Here is a 20,892-nt window from a genome sequence, read left to right as displayed (position 1 = left end):
TCGTAATGCGGCCGCCGTGCCTGACAGCCAGAACATCGCACTCATATTGCTAGTACTTCGGCTACGTCAAAAACGGAAGCGGACCATGTACGTACATGCGAAAGCTATTCGACAAGCGCCCTCAACTCGGCGACTACCACCAGCTAGTACAGGAGCTGCGAAATGCAGCTTACCTGTGGCGAGACCACACTGCTTTCGTATAGCTTCCCACGCGTTGTTCTTGCGCTCTGTGTCGCGGTGGTCCATGCGTTTCACATCGTATACACATGGAAGGTTGCAAATCGCTTCAAGCAGGCGTCCTCACTCGCGCTGTCATCCCACACGAATGTTCAAAAAACCACAGCCGCACTGTCAGTACGCGCACCGCAGGCCGCCATTCTGCCTTCTGCTCGCTGCCGCTGCAGCGCGCAGTGCATTCTGGTCTAGCGGCAGCCGCGTGAAATAGAACACGCTCTATCTCCGCGCCGGCGGCGTTTAGCTCGCCAAGCGCACCGGCGCACGCCGGCCACGCCGTGACGCCGGACTGTAGAGTGCGCGTTTTTCACCGACGTCGCTTAACCGCGACGCGCGTGGCCGCGCGCGCGCGTTACGCCGGACTATATCTTGCCCTTATGGCCCGTTTATAGTCCGACGTTATCGGCGCGCGGGCGAGCGTCGTTCGCGGTCAGTCACGCTGCGTCGGTTGCGCTGCGCCAGCCGAGATGCCATCCCCTCTATACTTCAACGCGCGCGCCGTAGGCTGCTATCTTCAGAGCATGCGCAGAAGGTTCCCCAAGTCGCGCGCCGTCCGCAAAAGCCGTCTGTGGTGTTGTGTTGGCGCCTTTTTCTTCGCGCGCAATGCATTGTGGTGCGAGAGTTCCGCCGACTTCGACGCGCGAATGGCTCCGGAGCCAAATCGGCGCCGGGCCCGTCGGGGCGCGTTGGACACCGCCGGTTACGTTAGCTGCGCCGGTGCGCCCGACTATAGAGGTGTCGTTTTCGCCGACGTGACGTAGCGTGAGCGCGCGCGCGCGCGCGCGTGCGTTACGTCGGACTATAAACGGCCCTTTACGAGAAAGGGCTTCAACCTTTGCTCGCCTCTGACATTACCGGCAGCGACTGGTGACGGCGCTCCGAACAAGCGCTTCGTCAGCAGCCGCTCGCGCCTGTCGCCAAAGAACGCGCCGTCATCAGCCGTTTATTCCGATATGACGAGAAGAGCAACTTTCTTTTCCAGCGTTCAAGTCGATGCGGAATAGAAAAAAACACAGAACACATGCATCATACATGTGAAACCTGTGCGAGAGAGAAAAAATTAAATTACGGGGTTTTACGTGCCAAAACCACTTTCTGATTATGACGCACGCCGTAGTGGGGGACTCCGGAAATTTCGACCATCTGGGGTTCTTTAACGTTCACCTCAATCTAAGTACACGAGTGTTTTCGCATTTCGCCCCCATCGAAATGCGGCCGCCGTGGCCGGGATTCGATCCCGCGACCTCGTGCTCAGCAGCCCAACTGAGCAACCACGGCGGGTGTCTGCGAGAGAGAGCATCATTTGTTGCAACGGCGCTTTCTAAAGCAAAAGCTTTGCTGGCCGCGAACTTGCGATTTAGCCGTGGCCGTGCCCCGAGGAGGCACATGACGTCACTTCGCGTTCCTCGTCATTGCGTTCGCCTCCGCTCGCTTCGCCAGCTGCGTCGCATGCCTGATAATATGTCGGAGGATTGAAAAATCGAGCTCGCGTGCGCCGCAACCACAGTTGAGGCGGCAGTATGGACGGCGACAAGTCTGATGAACAGGAGGAGGCATGGAATCGACATGGAACAGGAACAGCACGCCGAACGACTGGCTAAACGCCGCAACATAGCTAGACAACCAGACAGGAACAGCGCGCCGAACGACTGGCTAAACGCCACAACATAGCTCGACAACCAGACTAACCTGTACCTGCAGTCATGAATAACCAAGGCTAACCATGCTATGCCTTAGCTTTCGCTTCGTATATCCTGGCATAGCCGAGCTAAGCAACTGCCATTTTTTTCCAAGCTGTGCCGGCGGCTAGATGCATGTGAGCTCGACTGTCTATTACTGTCGTGCCGCGCAACCGTTCCGAAGAATTTGTTTGCAGTGCCTAAAGCATGCCGTACTCAAGCGAGCAGAAGATGAACATTGTCTAAGCCTTGGAAGTGGCACGAGGCAACAAGAGGAAAGCTGCCAAGGTATACCGGAATTGGCAATGTGGGGAAGACCTAGCGCGAACACAATTATGAGGAGTTACATGACGCTGAAAGAAATAGGGAGCTTCAAGAAGACGCGGCACAACAAGGGTATCATCAGTGCATGAGGAGGCATTTTGGCTTTCATGACTGCAAACCCTCATTCCAGCGTGCGTGATGTGAGTGGTGAGGTTGGCATTTCAAAGTCTTCAGTGTCAAGAGTTCTTAGGAAGGCTGAAATGCATCTGTATCACCTCCAATTGCATCAAAAGCTGCAAGAAAGAAACTTTCAATGGTGGCTTGATTTCTCAAATTGGATCCATGTGAGCAGGGACGAACTACCGGATTTTGTTGACAAAGTGCTCTGGACAGATGAGGCAACCTTCTCCAGAAATTCTCAAGTCAGCATCCATAATGCGTATTACTGGAGCAATACGAAACCGCATTGGGTGGCGCCGACCAGACACCAGTACCAATGGTTATTCAGTGTGTGGTAAGGTATCTTTGACGAAAGAATAATTGGCCCCATATTTTTGACCACATGCTCACTGATCAGCGGTACGTGAACGACATCTTCGAAGGCCCAGTCGAAGATTTTCGCTGTGATCTTCCTATCGCGTTTTAAAAGTGAACTTGGTATCAACACGATGGTGCACCAGCTCACAGCAGCAGCCTTGCCCGAGCCTGGCTTGACAAAGCCTTCAAACGCCAGTGGGTCGGGCGGCATGGACCAGTGGCATGGCTTGCAAGGTCACCGGACTTGGCACCTCTTGACTTCTTCTTGTGGGGACATGTGAAGAACCGAGTGTACCGCAAACCTGCAACTACACCAGAAGCGCTAAAGGCAGAGATTGCTGAGGCCTGCAGCGAGATACCGCCCTGCGGCATCATAAAAAGCTACATCAGACGTGCTGAAAAGGTGTCAATACTGCATTATGGCAGAGGGCGACTTGTTTGATCACATTCTTTAGACAGACATCACAGCGAATAAATCTCTACAACCGTTATCCATGAAAAAAGCTATTTGTGTGAAACTTTTGTACGACTTGGAAAAAGCACGTAAGTAATATGAAATTACAAATTCTGTGCCCACAAGGAATGGACAGGAAGCTAAAAAGCAACCTTCCGTGTCAGTTTACAATTCTTCCTTTCGTGACAACCAGCGCAATTCACTCGACGTTATCAAGCTGGCTATAATGCGTATTGCTCCCAAATTCGAACTTATGAGCTTGTCATTTTCCTCCGCATGCATTCTGCCAGCGTGAGAGTGCAATTATCACCGTAGAAATTAAATTATGGGGTTTTACGTGCCAAAACCACTTTCTGATTATGAGGCACGCCGTAGTGGAGGACTCTGGAAATTTCGACCACCTGTGGCTCTTTAACGTGCACCTAAATCTAAGTACACGGGCGTTTTCGCATTTCGCCCTCATTGAAATGTGACCGTCATGGCCGGGATTCGATCCCGCGCCTTTGTGCTCAGCAGCCCAACACCGTAGCCACTGAGCAACCGCGGCGGGTTATCGCCGCAGAAACGGGAGCCGCGCTGTATTTCAACTGCCGCCCGAACCCACTGTCGTTTATCTCGGAATAAAGCGCAAGGCGAAGCTCTATCTTGGGCAGCACGAAAGGCGCAAAGCGAGGGATCTTTTTTACAAAGCAGGGTTGAGAGCGCTGTAATCGTGGCGCATTCGGGCGCACAGAGCGCGCTGTCACGTGGTATTTTTTAATCTCTGCGGGCTTTCGTTTTTCTCGAAAAAAAAAAACCGCCACGCTAACTCTAGCTCGTTGGAAGCATCTGGGTTGGGCAGTATTTGTGGAGCTCCACAACTTTCCTATTGCCGCCTGAACGTTTCAAGCAATATTTAAAAAGTTAATTTATCTCGGCTAGTTATTCAAAAAAAGACGAGGACGTTTAAGCTTAATAATAATAATATTTGGGGTTTTACGTGCCAAAACCACTTTCTGATTATGAGGCACGCCGTAGTGGAGGACTCCGGAAATTTAGACCACCTGGTGTTCTTTAACGTGCACCTAAATCTAAGCACACGGGTGTTTTCGCATTTCGCCCCCATCGAAATGCGGCCGCTGTGGCCGGGATTCGATCCCGCGACCTCGTGCTCAGCAGCCCAACACCATAGCCACTGAGCAACCACGGCGGGTCACGTTTAAGCTTCGCCTTCAAGAGTGGAACGCGATAGCGTTCCCGTCGACCCACCACGGGGTGTAAGACAATGCGCTATGGCGCAGCGATCACTTACGAGGCTGCCCGCATCAGACTTTGTACCCACCAATGCCGTGCAACGCAGCGTTCGGCGCGGCAACGAAATGTGCGCCTGAGCAAGCGGAACGAACCAAAGAATCGGTGATTCGGAGCGGGAAACGATCTACGCGAGCCAAGCGTCGTGATCGGCACGGACAGCCGGGCCGCGACGCGCCTCGCACAGGTCCCCGCACAGCCCCATTGCGCTCAAACGAGACGAAGGCGAGAAGCGGGCGAGTGACGCGCCATATGTAGGGCAGCACCGTACATTGCGAGGAGGGGGTCTTCTCTGTTTGCCGCAAGATGGCTCTGCGTGTGCTGCAAGCACAGAAGAAATGTAGCGGAAACGTACTTCGCTACGCGTTTAATTGCGACTTCTGTAATTTACATGCTCATAATTACCAATATACACAGCAGTATAACTTTCTACGGCACGGTTCTAAGGCAACACCGCATTCACTGGAGGTGCTTTTGTCCCACATTGAACCATCGAACTCATGGCTGAGTTAAAGCCACTCCATCTACGCGCCACCGCCGACCAGGTTAAGTACCGCCAACCTACCTTCCTCCTCCACGCTCCTCTCCCACTCACCCCCTTAGCTTCCGGCGTCAAGCGGAACTTACGTAGCTGCAGCTTCCTGTTCCGAATGAAAGTGGCGCTATGTTTTTAGCGTTTACTTTCGCGTCGATGGAGAGGCTTTAATCGCACCAGCTGCGGTTTAAACTGTGAATGCGATTCCATCCAGGAACCGCCGTATATTGTTATCAGCGATCTCGTCGTGTTCATTGCTTCGCGTCAACCTGCGACGGGTTGTGCCACGAGAGACAACGTATGTACAGTGGAATGTAGTGCCTGGGCGCTTGAAGACTACTGCTGGTTTTCGTGCATTTGGAAAACAGCGACCGCGAACTACTACTTCAGCGGAATACAACAGCTTGTCCTCTTTGCATTCTTATTATTCTGACTGCCACAGCTCGGCTAAGCACGCGCGGGCGTCTCAACATCGTCTAAAAGCAGTCAAAGCGGAAATTCCCGCAGCGCAACTCCAGGAAGCGGAAACGCCGGAACCGGAAAACCGGAAATGCCGGAACCGGATTTGGTGTGAGGGAAAAAGGCGGCGCACAACAAAGGTTGTCGCTACTTAAGAAAGCGGTGGTGGCGCGTGGATGGAGGGGCTTGGGGCTGAGTGGTAGCGTCTCCATCTCGCACTTCGGAGACCCTGGTTCGATGCCCATCTTGCAAGTTGTTTTTATTTATGAATTGCCTTCCGGGATTTTTCGCTCATGGCCAACGCCGCTGACACCGACTTTTCTGCGACACGAGCTCCTTAACGCTGTCGCTTTAATATGGTACTGTAAGTTTAGATAAACGCTAACAACATCCACGCGATTTCTGTTCTGAAGAACGCATAGGTTTTTTTCAAAATCTTGGTCCAAGTTAGCTGGGACGCCCTGTATATAATTAGATGAAAAGTGTCAATGAGAAAATTTTAGAGCAACATGAAAAGCTTCGGATATAGCTTTCTGTGTTGCTCAATACGTGCTACATAAAAGTGTTTTTCCGAGCGTAAAAGAAACCCGCGAATACACGCAAAATTGCCTCGTGACTGGCCGCTCGATGCACTTTGCGTTACCTTACACCATTACCTTACCGTTACAACCGCTACAACATTACCTCTATACAGCTGAATTTCATTTGCATATTTTAAAGCTCTAGCTAAAGTTAGCTGGGACACCCTGTATACAGTGCTCCATTTATCAGTTTTGTATCGTTTGTATTGGTTTTGTATCAGTTTCGCGGCGTTGAATAAAAACACTGTCTCGTTGTCCTAGCTAACCGTGTCTTTATCATTTTGTTGTTGTTTCTTGACTTCATGTCAGAAATACAGTGTCTTGTTTCAGCTGCACGGAATTTTACAGAGAGGTGAATTTTGTGAGTATAGTTCCCGATATTCTATCAGGGTATGTATGTTTGTGAACACTAGGAACTCGGTATCGTGCAAAATATGGCAGATAATTCATTAGGATATCTTAAATAACTGCTTAAGTGGCAACTATAGCGGAAATTCGGGAATTGAGGACCCAAAGTTACATTAATAACTCAACAAAAACTTCTTTTCTAAACGCAATCGCCTTGGGTGTTAGAACCGGCAGTACTTTGGCCCTGTGGGCGGCCCAGTATGGCAGTACCGAAAGAAATATGAAATAGTGCATGGGTGACGTCGATCTCTCTATTCTCTCAATTGCGAGTGCAGACCAGCAGTAGCTCAAGCTTTAGCTGGCACGAGCTTTATCGCGGCCTTCTTTCTTCTTCTTTTTTTTTTGCATGGTGACGCCACAAATCGACGCGAAGCGTGCTCTATTCCGTTCCCAACCTTGTTGTGGTACCGCAGCTTGGATAATGACGTTTGCCAACAGTCACAAATAAAGAAAGGCTTTATTAATCAGAATCAAGAGAACTCGTAATTGCCATAGAATTGGTGCCCACGCAGCAGAATGAAGGTGACGCTTTCTTATAGGGTGGGGAGATTAGCGTCACTGGCACGCTATTTATTTTTAACGCGACAGCGTTAAGGAGCTCGTGTCACAGAAAAGCCGGTGTCGTCGGTGTCAGCGGCGTTGGCCATGAGCGATAAATCCCAGAAGGGACTTCATAAATAAAAAACATCTTGCAGGATGGGCTGGTGGGGATCGAACCAGAGTCTCTGGAGTGTGAGACGGAGACGCTACCACTCAGCCGCGAGTTCGTTCCTTCAAAACGGGACAAAATCGCCTCTAGTGAATGCCGTGTACCCTTAGAAACGTGCCGTAGAAAGGTATACTGCAGTGTATATCGGTAATTATGACCATGTAACTTACAGAAGTCGCAGTTTCACGAGTATCGAAGTACTTTTCCGCTAAATTTCTGCTGTGCGCTAAATTTCGCAAGATGGCTCTGCGCACACGCAGAGCCATCTTGCGGCAAACACAGAAGACCCCCTCCTCGCAATGTACGGCGCTGCCCCGACACGTGGCGCGCCACTCGCCCCAAGACCGCGTCCTCCTTCATGGCGCGTCAGGGCCCGGCTATCTCTGCCGATCGCGACGTTTGGCTGGCGTAGCACGTTTGAGTAGGCGGTTCGTAGGGTATGCGATAACGCTATCGCGTTCCACTCTTGAAGGCGAAGCCTAAGCATCCTCCAATTTTTCATTTGCTTTCAGGGCTGCCCACAGCCAAATTACTACAAGCCGTAGTACCTACGATGATTTTTTTAAAGTTGTTTTTGAGAAACATCGAACTGTCAGCCTTCAATTTTGCAAATGAAATATTGCCTCTAAAATTACTAATTAAAACTTTATTGAAATATCTTTGTTACTTGTGAGCCATATTTTCCACGATGCCGCATCTGTATTGGCTGACAAGCCTTACAGTCTGACATCAGATAAGCAAATGCGCTTATTACGAGTTATCAGTGCAGCACCCTGTGTTATTTGGTGCAGAAAATAAAACAGCGTGTATACCTGCTAGATTCGCGAATTCTAGGAACGAAAGCGAATGGGGGGGGGGGGTGCATGCGCGGTATCCAAGGCGGCTGTGCTGGTGTTGAATCATCACCCATCCCCCCCTCCTCGGAAATTTTCGATATCCTCGCCTTGCTTACTACCCCGGGGTAGACAAAAGACCATGGGCGCCGGGGGTCAAATGGTCTAGCTGCGCCACTGCATAGGGGTAATGCATGAAACCGTAAGTAGGCTGGCTTCAAAGCCAGCAAGCGAAGTGGGAGGTGATGCACCAAAGCAACTAGTAGGCAAGCTCTCACAAGTAACACCATCATCATCATCATCATCATCATCATCATCATCAGCAGCAGCAGCAGCAGCAGCAGCAGCAGCAGCAGCAGCAGCAGCAGCAGCAGCAGCAGCAGCAGCAGCAGCAGCAGCAGCCTGTTTTACGTCTACTGCAGGACGAAGGCCTCTCCCTGCGATCTCGAATTTCCCCTGCCCTGCGCAAGTCACAAGTAACAAAGTACCTAATAAAGAAACGAAGAAGAATGAACGTGTCCAATTCAATAGATCAGAGAGGATTCGAGGAACGGTCAAAACTGATCAACAAGGAGAAAATAAGGGATATTCGAAATCATAACGTGAGAAAGACTGAGGAAACAGTAAAAAATGGACGCAGCATGATTTCAGTGAGAAGGAAACTTGCCATAGGACAAACCAAGATGTATGCCCTTAAAGATAAGCAGGGTGATATCATCAGAAATCTCGAAGGTATAGTAAGAGAAGCGGAAGAATTCTATACTGACTTGTACAGTACCCAGAGGAGGCACGATGCCTCCATTCGAAGCAGTAATGAACAGGTTGCAGAGACTCCTTCTATAAGTGGCGATGAGGTTAGAAGGGCCTTGCAAGACATGAAACGGAGAAAAGCGGCAGGAGAAGATGGAATACCAGTCGATTTAATCAGCGATTGAGGAGACATAATACTTAAAAAACTGGTGGTGCTCTATACGAAGTCTCTGTCGACTTCAAAGTTCCCAGAGAACTGGAAGAATGCAAACATTTTACTAATCCACAAAGAGGGAGACGTTAAAAAATTGAAAAATTGAAAAACAAATTTATAGTATTATATGAAACATTCACCAAGATAATTTCCAATGGAGTTTCAACCAAGGGAACACGCTGGCTTGAGGAAGGGATGCTTTATGCATTGGATCACATACATGTCAGTAATCAGGTAATCAAATAATCCGCAGAGTACAATCAGCTTCTCTATATAGCGTTCATAGATTACGAAAAGGCATTTGATTCAATAGAGGTACCAGTCATAGAGGCATTACGTAATGAAGGAGTACATGCCGCGTAGGTAACTATCTTGGAAAATATGTACAGAGATTCCACAGCTACCTTAATTCTACACAAGAAAAGTAGGAAGATACCTATAAAGAAAGGGGACAGACAATTAAGGAGATAATCTCGGCAATGCTTTTCACTGCGTGCTTGGAAGAAGTATTCAAGCTATTAAACTGGGAAGGCTTAGGAGTAAGGATGAAATGGCGAATATCTCAGCAACCTTCGGTTTGCAGATGACATTGTCCTGTTGATCAACACTGGAGTCGAGTTAGAACAAATGATTGAGGACCTTAAAGGTACGTCCTCACTTGCGGAAACTAGCGTGCAAGGCGGCGCGCTCATTTCGGCAGCGCTTGTGGTGTCGTCTTCTCGTCTCGTGTCCCGTCCACGTTTCGCGCTGTTAACACCACGATGGAAAACCAACAAACGCAAGCTGTTATTCTAGAGAATTCTTGCTGCGAAAGCGCCTTCTGCCGCGCGCGCTTTTAAGCGCGCGGCTTTGCGCGCACTTATTTCCGCGAGGGAGGCTGTACCTTGACAGAGAGATTATGAGAGTGGGGTTGAAGATTAATATGCAGAAGACATGGATAATGAGGAATACCCGAGCAAGGGAACAAGAGTTCAGGATCGTCAGTCAGCCTCTATAGTCTGTAAAGGAGTACGTTTACGTAAGTCAACTACTCGCAGGGAACCCTGATCATGAGAAGGAAATTCACAGAAGAATAAAAATGGGTTGGAGCGCACACGGCAGACATTGTCAGCTCCTGACTGGAAACTTACCATTATCATTTAAAATGAATGTGTACAATCAGTGGATTTTACCGGTGCTGACATAGGTGGCGGAAACTTGTAAACTTGAGAACAAGTTAAGTTCCGCACAAAGAGCGATGAAACGAGGAATGCTAGATATAACGTTAAGAGACAGAAAGAGAGCGGTATGGATCATAGAGAAAACGGGTATAGCCGATATTCTAATCGACATTACGAGAAAAAAAGATGGAGGTGGGCAGGTCATGTAATGCGTGGGTTAGATATCCGGTGTACAACTAGGGTTACAGAATGGATTCCAAGAGAAGGGAAGCGCAGTCGAGGACGGCAGAAGACTAGGTGGAGCGATGAGATTAGGAAATTTGCGGGTGCACGTTGGAATCAGTTGACGCCGTTGGAATCAGGACAGGGCTAATTGGAGATCGCAGGGAGAGGCCTTCGTCCTGTAGCCTACATAATAAGCTGCTGCTGATGATGATTGTCCAGCCACGTACTTCCATGTGCAGGGCGCAAGGAAGGCTTTTGGGAGGAGATAACACATGGAATGGCAGCTTGCTGTAACTTTTAGGGACTGAGAGATCAGCCAGACGCCCGTCCTGTTCTCTATATCATACACAGGGGAAATGTGTACAAAGCAATAAAGAGAAATGAGAAAGAAAATTACTTATGCCCACTCGAGGGGTTGCACGTCACGTCTACAAACGTTCACTCGGTGTTTCTGGTAAGTGGATATAGCTTCAGCGTTGACTGGATGCAGTTCCCCAATCGCAACATGTGCCACAGAAGGCATAATTGATAAGCTAATGGTGAAATTCAATTAGTTCAACAGCGTATTAGTCCTCATCGGTCACATAATGACTGCTATTTAACCCCCATCGAGATCCATGCGCACAATCGGCCTTGTGTGTATGCCTAGTAATACTTTTGGACCTGAATATCAGAAAGATAACATATATGCCTTTTGAAGACTAGGAGTTTTGTATTGTATAGAGTGCCAGCGCCTACACGAAGACATGGGTTTGAACGAGGTCTACATTCAGAAAAAGGCTATTTCCAGCCAGTCCTATTGATGGACATATAGCCAATGGCAAAGAGCACTAAGGAACGAAACGCCTCGTAAGTAAGGGTTTGCGTGTCTCTTCCACAGCATGCGGTGGCCTGTACGAAGCGAGCGAGGGTTCAATCGTGTCACCAGCCGACTTATCCGAAGCGGAAGGCGGCCTCACCTGCGTCTGGACTATTCGCGTCAGGAGCAACTACCTGCCACGCGTCGAGTTCAGGGAGTTCGCATTCAGCGAGTCTGAAAATTGCTCCTCCGGATACATCGAGGTGAGAGAAATTTGGGCGGCGCTTACGGTTTCCCGATATTATGTGTGAAGTGCTGAGTATAGGGCTGCGGAGTACAGGGCAAGCACCGCCAGCATAGTGTCTGTACAGAGGGAGTCGACGTTAATGATAGTGGGAAGATTGTCAATCGCTGTACACCCCCCCCCCCTCTACCACAGTTACACAAAGGGCCATTCGTGTGTTCGTTTCTAAACCTTCTTGGCTGTATTATTTCTGTCGCATATCAATAGGCATTATTCAGTGTGTGTTACTTCACTGTGCCGCCTCTGGTTAGGGGTGGCTTTTACGAAAGCCTACTCATTCCTCATTGGAATGTCCGACACAACGATCTGTGACTCATGCAACTGTGAAGAGACGATCGAGCACGTGTTGTGTTTTGTAATCTCTATGACATCGAAAGCGACGTTCTTCGGAGGGTGTTAAACCTATTAGACAGCAGACTATTTTCAGTGACTAAGATTCTCAGACCATGGCCTCACGCGTCGCAGGCTAACAAAACGACGCTTGCACTGCTATAATTCATGACATGGACTGGCCTCAGTGACCTATTGTAGGCCTGAAGTGATGGACAACCGCTCGTGTTCGCAATAAAAGTACGTTCTTCCCTCCCTATCTATCCTTTCTTTTCATCCCTTAAACCCCTTCCCTCGTGTAGGGTAGCAAACCGGACGTGAATCTAGTTGACCTCCCTACCTTTCCTTCCTTCTTTTCCTCCTCCTCCTACATAATCTGCAAATAATGTAAGGCATTAGTCCTTGCCTTTACGAGAATATGCTGGCATCTTCGCGGTATAATTGTGGCATACGGCTGCACCGCGGAAAATTCATTGTGGTAGTAGTTGGGCGCGAGAGCAGGTGGAATTTCCTTATTCCCTCTTGGTGGATTTCCCTCATCACAGCAATCCTCGATTGCGCCTCTTTTATTTGGAACCCTGGCGCAGCTAGCCTTTCTGATTACATCGAATCTATTCAATATAAGGCTGCGCGCTTTATTTTGCGCTCCTACTCTCGATCCTACTCTCGAAAGTGTCTGCATTAAATCAGACCCTTAATCTTCCGGATCTTGGCACACGACGGAAATATTTCCGTCTCTTTTTTTCACTCCCTTTACTATTGCGGTTCATCTTTTTCATCGGCTCCCACCTTGCCGGCCCATTATCTGTCTAACCGCAATAACCATGTATGCCAAGTGTCTCCCATATTTGCTAGAACCAAAAAATTCCAAAATCCCCCTTTGGTGTTATCAGTGAATGAAATGCCCTACCCCAAGATATGGTAACAATTACTGACCCTGCGCACATTTTTAAATGTATATAATGTTCAGCTGCCACTTATTGCTTGGCCTGTTTTGTATATATATAAAAATTTTAAATGTGTATTTATCCAACATTCAGCTGTCGCGTGTGCCTTGTTGAAGCGTGCCATGTAGTGCAAGTGTGAATTGTACCCTGTACTCTCACCCTAATGACTTTTCTTTTTTTTTTTACAAACTGACTCTTTTACCCAAATCTGTGCTTGCTTGATTGTTGTCTTCAGTTCTTTTTATTATGTTGACGTGTCATTTGTGAATTGTATCCCCCCCCCACCCCTATGTAATGCCTTTCGGGGCCTTTAGGGTATTCAAAATAAGTAAATAAATAAATAAATAAATAAATAAATAAACAAATAAATACTATAGAGGCAACGCGCTGACTAGAACGAAGCAGTAGAAGCAGTAAGTGGCTATTTATTGTTAAATAATATGAATTAGAGGAAAGCAAAGAAATTACTCTGGTCGCGCTGTAACTGTCTAGCTAGGTTTCCTGGCACCTGAACGGCAGTCAGCAAGGACTGCCGTTCAGGTGGGGGGGGGGGGGCAGGGGGTAGGATAGGTGAGGACGAAGGAAACCATCTACACATTGTACAATGTGGTAATCAATAAATAAATAAATAAATAAATAAAGTTATGCACATCCCACGTACTGTGGAAATCGAAGTTATGCGAAGCATATTACAGTTAGCTGTGTATGGCACCAGCCCTGCGGCGGCGCGTCTCAACCGGCTCTGACTCTGTCGCTGACTTCCAGCAGGCGCTCATCGTGGGGTTCGGACGTGCTGAGAGTGAGAAAGGACGTGGGCTAGCCTTGCTGCTCAATCATTGCGAACACGGTCCCTTTCACTGCGCCCAGCAGTACGCCATCCTCGAGCTGCTTCAGTAAACCTCTGAGGAACACAATGCCCGACTTGACGCTCTTCTCGACGTAACTGTGGCCGTCCAAGAGCTTCTTCCGGGAGCCCGGAATTGGCGTGCACGGGATGGGAAATTTGCCTTTGAATCGCTGTTCGTAGGGAAGCAACCACCGACCGGTGCTCCGTAGCCGGCATGCCAGGATCTTCTTGTGCGCGCCTCCTGGCTCGGCGTAGGTATAGTACGCGAGAACCAGCGGCGACAGTCGGATGGTGGACCTCGAATGACGACGATGCCGCGACCACGCCGGCAACGTGAAGATGAGCACATATAGCTGGTAGGCACCGCCAGCCCTGCAGCGTAGGAGGCTAGATATGTATACACTCAAAGAGCTTGGAATTCGCATAGAATGCTTCGCATTAAAATCGACTATGTCGTCGACAGTAATTAAAAGGGGCAAAATATTACAAGCTGAATCTCCTGTAGGAGTTGTCTAAGTGATGCGTGAGCATTTGCTACAATTCACCTGTTGTTTCGTCGTCGTATGCGCTTGTGTTTGGAATAATTGCGAGAAACGTCGCGAACAAATCGTGAAAGAGAGAAGCGTGGTTGCAACACCGAAATGTTAAGTGAGACCAGCATGAGATGACGAAGGAGAGGAGAATAGTAGCAATGTTCACTCGTGTTATATGATGGTTCGTTTGGATGATTCCGCTGCTTCGTGAAATATTAGCACTGGCCGATGCATGCTGTCGTGCGTGACGTAACTGAACAGTGTCACGTCTGGTAGACCTCGTACGTAGACGTGCTCGATGACGCTGCCTCTACTCATTGCGAACCATTACCAACCGCGATCAAACGTACTCTGGCGGCAGCTGCGTATGGCGCGGCCACGCGTGCCCTATCTGAAAAGCGATCTGCGATGGGAACAGAGTGCGCCGAGAACTGATAGCTTCGTGTGCGTTGTGTTCTGGCCGCTTAGTTCACGTCGAAGCGAGAGGCAGCACGAAGGTCAATTCGCTCGCTACTGCGGGCGCTGTATTGAAAGCGATTGTCCTGTCTGACGTACGGACGGACGGGGGGACCGACGGACGGACGGACGAGTTTTTTCGTTTGGTAGGCATAGAGATGCTTACGCATTTATAAAGAATACCAGCACTCCGTGCGGAGGCCTGTTGGAGACGCAGGCAGCGAAATGGTCAAGACAAGACGAGAAGCAAGAGACGCGGGTCGGACGCGCCGGCTTTGTCAATCTTTTGTGAACTCTTTTGACTGTGCTCGACGCGAAGACTTTCTCTCCTGTTCCAAACGATTCCAGTGGTGACTTGCCCACAACAGCAACAGATATGTGGATGATTATTGTTACCACTTATCGTTTCACAAATACTTATCAAAGAAATACATGTCGCGTGTCAGACCAATACCAGTGGGATACCAATATCATGATAATGTTTGTGTCATACATGGATGCTGGGTTACCGAAGTAATGTATTAAGGTCGCAGTCGAAGATAATAACAGAGTTTGTCGCTGTACAGAGGCCAATATAAAGCGCCGTGCATATTCGCCAGCCACGGCTGACGTCACGATTCCTTTGTGCGATAGTGCGAACAAGCCCGCAATTTCTACGAGAAGTCGCTCGTGGATGCTCCGACCTCACATCTATATGGCAGGACGTGCGTTTTTCATTTAGTAATTATTAGCTCGTTTACAGTCAACGGAGCACAATATTGACACCGGTAGAATTAATCGGGATAAGGTAGGTAAGCACGTTACCACACATGTAGTCATTAAAAAAGAAAGAAAAATGTTTATTTTGCAGCAATACCATATAGATCTTTTCATTGGCTGAGGAGGAAAGAGTGTGCGGCGAGTCCTTCCTCGTCTCTCTCTCTCTCGTGCGAGCCGGCGCAGCGCTGTTTGAATGTGTAGCCGTCGCGTGCTGCGGAACGATTCGGGGATGTTTTAGCTCGTTGTCCGTCAAATGCACGTGACCTGAGTTCGTACAAGGTCGCCGAAGAACCACTGTGCAGCCTTTCGGTGCAGCGGTAACTACAGTATGCAGAAATTTCTCTTGGCTTCGAAAAATGCGACGCGCATCATCAGTGGCCGTGCGTGTGCGTCTTGTGAACTATTTTGCCTATATCGGTTTTTATTCAACGAAGAGCAGCAGCGTGAAATGGGAAATCTCGTCATTATCTGATCGGTTGGCGTAAGAACTAAAATATAGAGGTGCTCGTGTGCGGCGAACCTAACGGCACTTCGAAACATTGAAGCGTCAATCGTTATCAAATATTTGCGGCAGACACGTTGTTGTTACGAATTTCAACACTAGTAGATTTGAAATTCCTATGCTATGCCTGCGTTTGGCTCCTGTATGAGGCCGATGGCGTTGCTCAAGGCAGCGATCACTGCGGTTAGCAGACGAGCATGATACATACAAGCGTTGCGCTTCGGCATTGCCTTCTTGCCCTGTAAACCAGTAATATTAAGAGGGGATCGCATAAAAAGAATACGACGGTTATTGGTGAGGACATAATTTACGTAAAACGGGTGAGTACGTCGTAGATGATGGGGCGAACGAAACACAAAAATCGGTTTTCATCCTCATCTTTCGATAAAAAAAAAGACCACTGGGTAACGCCTCAATAAGATCTCGCACGGTAATGATGTACGCTTGGACCATGCATTATCAATAGCACAGATCTATCACCCGGTATCTACCACTGCTTCGGGCGCTCGCGTAGTCCGCAGCCGGTCGCTCGACCGCTCGACAAGTGTGATTCACACTGTATGGTACGCTGTTATCCATAACCGAAACGATTTTATTCGAAGGCGGAAACCTTGTCCATCGAGCGAGGTACTCCCGCAGTGTACCTATTGATAACAATTTGAGAGAAAGAGAGAGAGATTTACAGAAAGACAGAGAGGTCGACCTGCTACTCTGCACTGGGGAAAAGGGACGGGCCAGAAAAGGGCTGATGAATGATGATGATGATAATGATGATGTACGGAAGAGGTGCCTGTATACAAGCTCACAGCGTTATGGCATCTCTAAAGCCGTGAGTCCAGCCCAATGGCTTGGAGAAACGCTATAGCAGCGCTTGTTATCAAGGCTGCGCTGTCTGCATTTAATTACTTATTCATTTATTTATTTATTTAGTACATACTGCAGACCTTTCGGTACAAGCAGAGGGGAAATATAATGCAAACAAAAGGGAATAAATCAGGAACAAGCAAGTACAAATTTATACAATCTTTAGTCACACTGTGTCTGTAAACTGTCGTTCCAGTCTGATATTGTTCTGGGAAAAAAAAAAGAAAATTTAAACGTGTCAGTTCGAGCATCATAGGGTGTTAGGGAGTCCAGATGATGCTGTCTTGTGTGCCGTGTTATTGCAGGCGTCATGTAAGTCGATGGTTTCATTTCAAGCCTGTTGTTGAGAAGAAGGGAAAAGGATTCAAGCCTTATTGCTTTCGGCGCGATTCAAGAGTGGGTATGGAATTTCCCGTCATAATTTTTGAGTGAGAGTCCAGTCTTGCGAATTTATTAAATATAAACCTCACTGTCTGTCTGTATTTTTTCAAGACGCGCGATATTTGACTTAGTGTAAGGATCCTATGATATACATGCATATTCTAACTTTGGTCTAATAAATGAAAAATAACAGTAATTTTCCATTAGGAGAAGCATTTTTCAGATTGCGTCTTAGGAAACAAAGTTTGCGGAAAGCAGAAGAAAAAAAATATCAATAATTTGCATGCTTCACGAAAATGTGGAAGTCAAAGTAACACCTAAGTATTTGAAGTTGTTAGTCTCACGCAGAGCTGAAGAACCTAAAGTATAAGAAAAAGTCAATGTTTTTTTTTAACGAGTAATACGAATAAATACGGGTTTACTAGCGTTAGCAAAAATACCCCATTCATTACACCACTGCAATATGTTATTTAAACTCCTTTCGAGGACAGTGTGATCAATCTGACAAGTGATATTACTGTACAAAATACAATCATCGGCAAACAGTCTAAGTTGCACACCAGGAGTTATGGTTTTAACGGCGTCATTTATATATATTAGAAACAGTAAAATGCCCCAAGACACTACCTTGGAGCACCCCTGATGTGACTGGGACAGTGGCAGAGCTATGTTCACCAATTGTAACGTGCTGAGTGCGTTTGGTTAGGTAAGCAATAATCCAGTTTATGAAAATGTCAGGTATGCCAATAATTCTAAGTTTGAAGATTAATTTGTCGGGCGGAACAGAGACAAGAACGGCCAAGGACCTAAAGGAAACTCGTCTGATAGCGGCCTCTTATCGACGTTTGCAATGCAAGAGACCAGTTGCTGACGTTGTTGCGCGTACGCGGGACAAACGCAAAATATTTCATCAAGTGTTTTGGGTACCTGACAGTATTCACAGTTTGGGCTACTGTCACTGCAACCTGTCAGATGTCTATAACGGTTGGTGAATGCGACACCAAGGCGAATTCGGTACACCAAGCTTGCTTGGCTTCTTTTGAGCTTGTGAGGTAAACAAGCACTTCATTTCTTGGTCCCATTTATGTACTCACTTGTGTCGTCGATCTGGTAGGGTCCAGTGTTACAAAGTACGGTTGCGTATCACGCAACGAAGTAGGGCGTTTGTGTCTGCTCGGGAGAACGGAATGTGTACTTCAGAAGCATTATTTAAAGCAGTTTTCGCTTCAGCGTCTGCCTGTTCGTTCCCTATCACGCCACAATGTGAAGGCGTCCACTGAAAGGTGACATTGTAGTCACTTCTATTTGCATGATCGAGATGCTCTGTACTTACTATAGCCATTGAATAATATGGGCCCAGTTTGAGGACACAGTCAATCGTTTGAAGAGCTGGCTTGGAATCGCACAACATCGTTTATGTGTGAGGAGGCTCCTCGGAGAGAAATCGAAGTGCCTCCCGGATAGCAACAAGTTCTGCTGCAGTTGATGTTGACCAATGGTGTAGTTTAAACCGCCGAGCGATGATCATACGTGGGATGACGAAGGCTGCAGTGGAGGCATATGGTGTGTCAGATCCATCGGTATACACTTGTACAGTACCTCCATACTCTGCAGAAATTGGAAACAGCGTAACTTGCACGAGGCCAATGGATGCAATGGATTAGTTTTTTTTGTAATTCCAGGGATCTGCAGTGTAAGGAAAGGTTTAGGCGGGACCCACGGGGGTACTCTGGGAATACAGGCGGGAGAAAATCCTGACGGCAGAATATTCGGATAACGCGATGGAGTCCTTGAAAAGCTGGAACCTGGGTGGCTGGCAGGGAGTGACGACAGTGGATGGTGCCTGTGTCGGGTCAACACACGAAGGTACATTCGAAGAGGCTCGCAGGGCAAGTAGACACCAATAGGACAAGCACGAGCTTCCGCTTTTGTTCGGTTGGCTGACGTGCATCTTGGGAGGCCCAAACATGTGCGCAATGCTCGAGCTTGAATGCTATCCAGCATGCGCACACAGCTAAGTCACATGCTTGAGAGCGCCGGCATGCTGTACCGTATGTATATACCCTACGAATAGTGCTTGGTACAACTGGAGTAATGATGACTCCGAGGGGCCCCATCTTGTTCCTGCAACGACGCAAAGGAGGTAAACAAAACTGCTCAGCTTTGACTTCAGTGCGCAGCCCAGATAACAATTTGAACTCTTGTCGATGTAAACAGCACCACCTATTCCGCAGAAGAACGGTACCCACGCTGTTGAATGAATGAATGAATGTGAATGAATTCTGTGGTTGTACGTGCCATAACCACGATTTGATCGTGAGGCACGCCGTAGTGGGGGACTCCGAATTTGTACCACCAGGGGATCTTCAACGTGCCCTCAATACACGGGTCATGGGCGTTTTTGCATTTCGGCTCCATCGAAATACGCCCACCGTGGCCCGGGATTTAATTCGGCAACCTTGTGCTTAGCAACGCAGTACCACAACCTTCAAGCACCGCAGCGGGTGCCTCACGTTGCTGCGTCTTATGTTTGGTGACTAGTCGTTGCTGCTAAACCACAGCTTCGAATGAGGGTGAGAATGCTGTAGTAATGTCACATTCGCGAAACAAGTTTTCAGAAATGCACAGCGCTGGTCTCCGAGATAGATAGATAGAATAAACTTTAATGTCCAACGGAAAAGGTGATCTACCCATCCCCCGACACGTAGGTCAGGGGGCGAGTGCCGCGGCCTCAGATGCAGGCTGGGAGGTCTTGGGTCCCAGCAGCCTCTTCAGCCAGTTGGACGAGGCGGAGCTGGAGCTCAGAGTCTGAGCTGCGCAGCAGGGTCTCCCAGGTGTCTCTACTATTTATTTTGTGCGTTCCCCCGGGAGAGTACGGGCATTCCCATATTATGTGGTCGAGGGTCCCTCTCGCCCCACAAAGATTACATTTATCGCTCCTGGCCTCGGGGAACATGTGGTTCGCCATAACCGGGTGCGGATATGTATAAGTTTGTAGTCGTCTCCACGCGACTGCTTGTTTGTTGTTTAATTTTGGGTCTGGCGGGGATACCAGTCTACGAGCCAATCTATAATGCTGCGTGATCTCCCCATATTTTAGCATGCGCTCTCCGCTCCCTCGGTCATCGAGGGGCCCCGTAGCGGCTCGGCGGTAGAGGTCTCGAGCCAGCTCGTGGGCCGCCTCGTTGCCGGGGACGGCTTCGTGCGCCGGAGTCCAAATTATTTGAATTTTTCTTTCTAGCTTTCTCTGGCCTAGGATTCTGGCCGCTAAGGGCGAGATCCTTCCCTTGCTAAAATTTTGTATGGCAGTTTTGCTGTCACTGATCACAAATTTCGCGTCCGTTCCAGTGCAAGATAATGCGATCGCAATTTCCTCGGCAACTTCTATGTTGCGCCCGCGCAGAGTGACAGCGGTCACGGGAATACCCCGGCCGCTGACGGCCGTTGCCACCGTAAAACTGCCGCTACCTCCCGCCGCGTCTACGTAGGCCACCTCATGTTCCGAAATATTACCGAATCTAATTTTTAATGCTTCGGCTCGTTTATGCCTCCTGTCTTTGCTATGTTCCGGGTGCATGTTTTTTGGCAGGGGGGGAATAATCAGACTTTTTCTAACTTCCCTATCTACTTCCACCTTTTGGGTGGGGCCTCTGTCCGGATTTATTCCAACTTTGGCCAATATGGCTCTTCCTGTCCTCGTGGTGCTAAGTCTCTCAATTTGAGAGGTTCGCACCGCTTCCGCCAGTTCCGCCCATGTGTTGTGCACTCCTAAAGCCATCAATCTCTCTGTTGATGTACACATGGGCAGTCCCAGCGCTCGTTTTACGCATTTTCTCAT

General features: G+C 48.4%; 1 protein-coding gene across 1 annotated transcript in view; it reads left to right on the top strand.

Moving 5' to 3' along the window:
• Window positions 1-20,892, top strand: part of LOC135916407 (cubilin-like) — an 82,236-nt gene that overhangs the window by 46,510 nt on the left and 14,834 nt on the right. The window contains exon 7 of the mRNA XM_065449757.1: window positions 11,213-11,394. Coding sequence (XP_065305829.1) covers window positions 11,213-11,394 — 182 coding nt within the window. The remainder of the gene's footprint in view (window positions 1-11,212; window positions 11,395-20,892) is intronic.

This window comes from Dermacentor albipictus, chromosome 1 (genome assembly GCF_038994185.2).
Source record: "Dermacentor albipictus isolate Rhodes 1998 colony chromosome 1, USDA_Dalb.pri_finalv2, whole genome shotgun sequence".
NCBI classification, from domain to species: domain Eukaryota; kingdom Metazoa; phylum Arthropoda; class Arachnida; order Ixodida; family Ixodidae; genus Dermacentor; species Dermacentor albipictus.
Note: the sequence above shows the minus strand (reverse complement) of the source record. Positions and strands in the feature narration are given on the sequence as shown.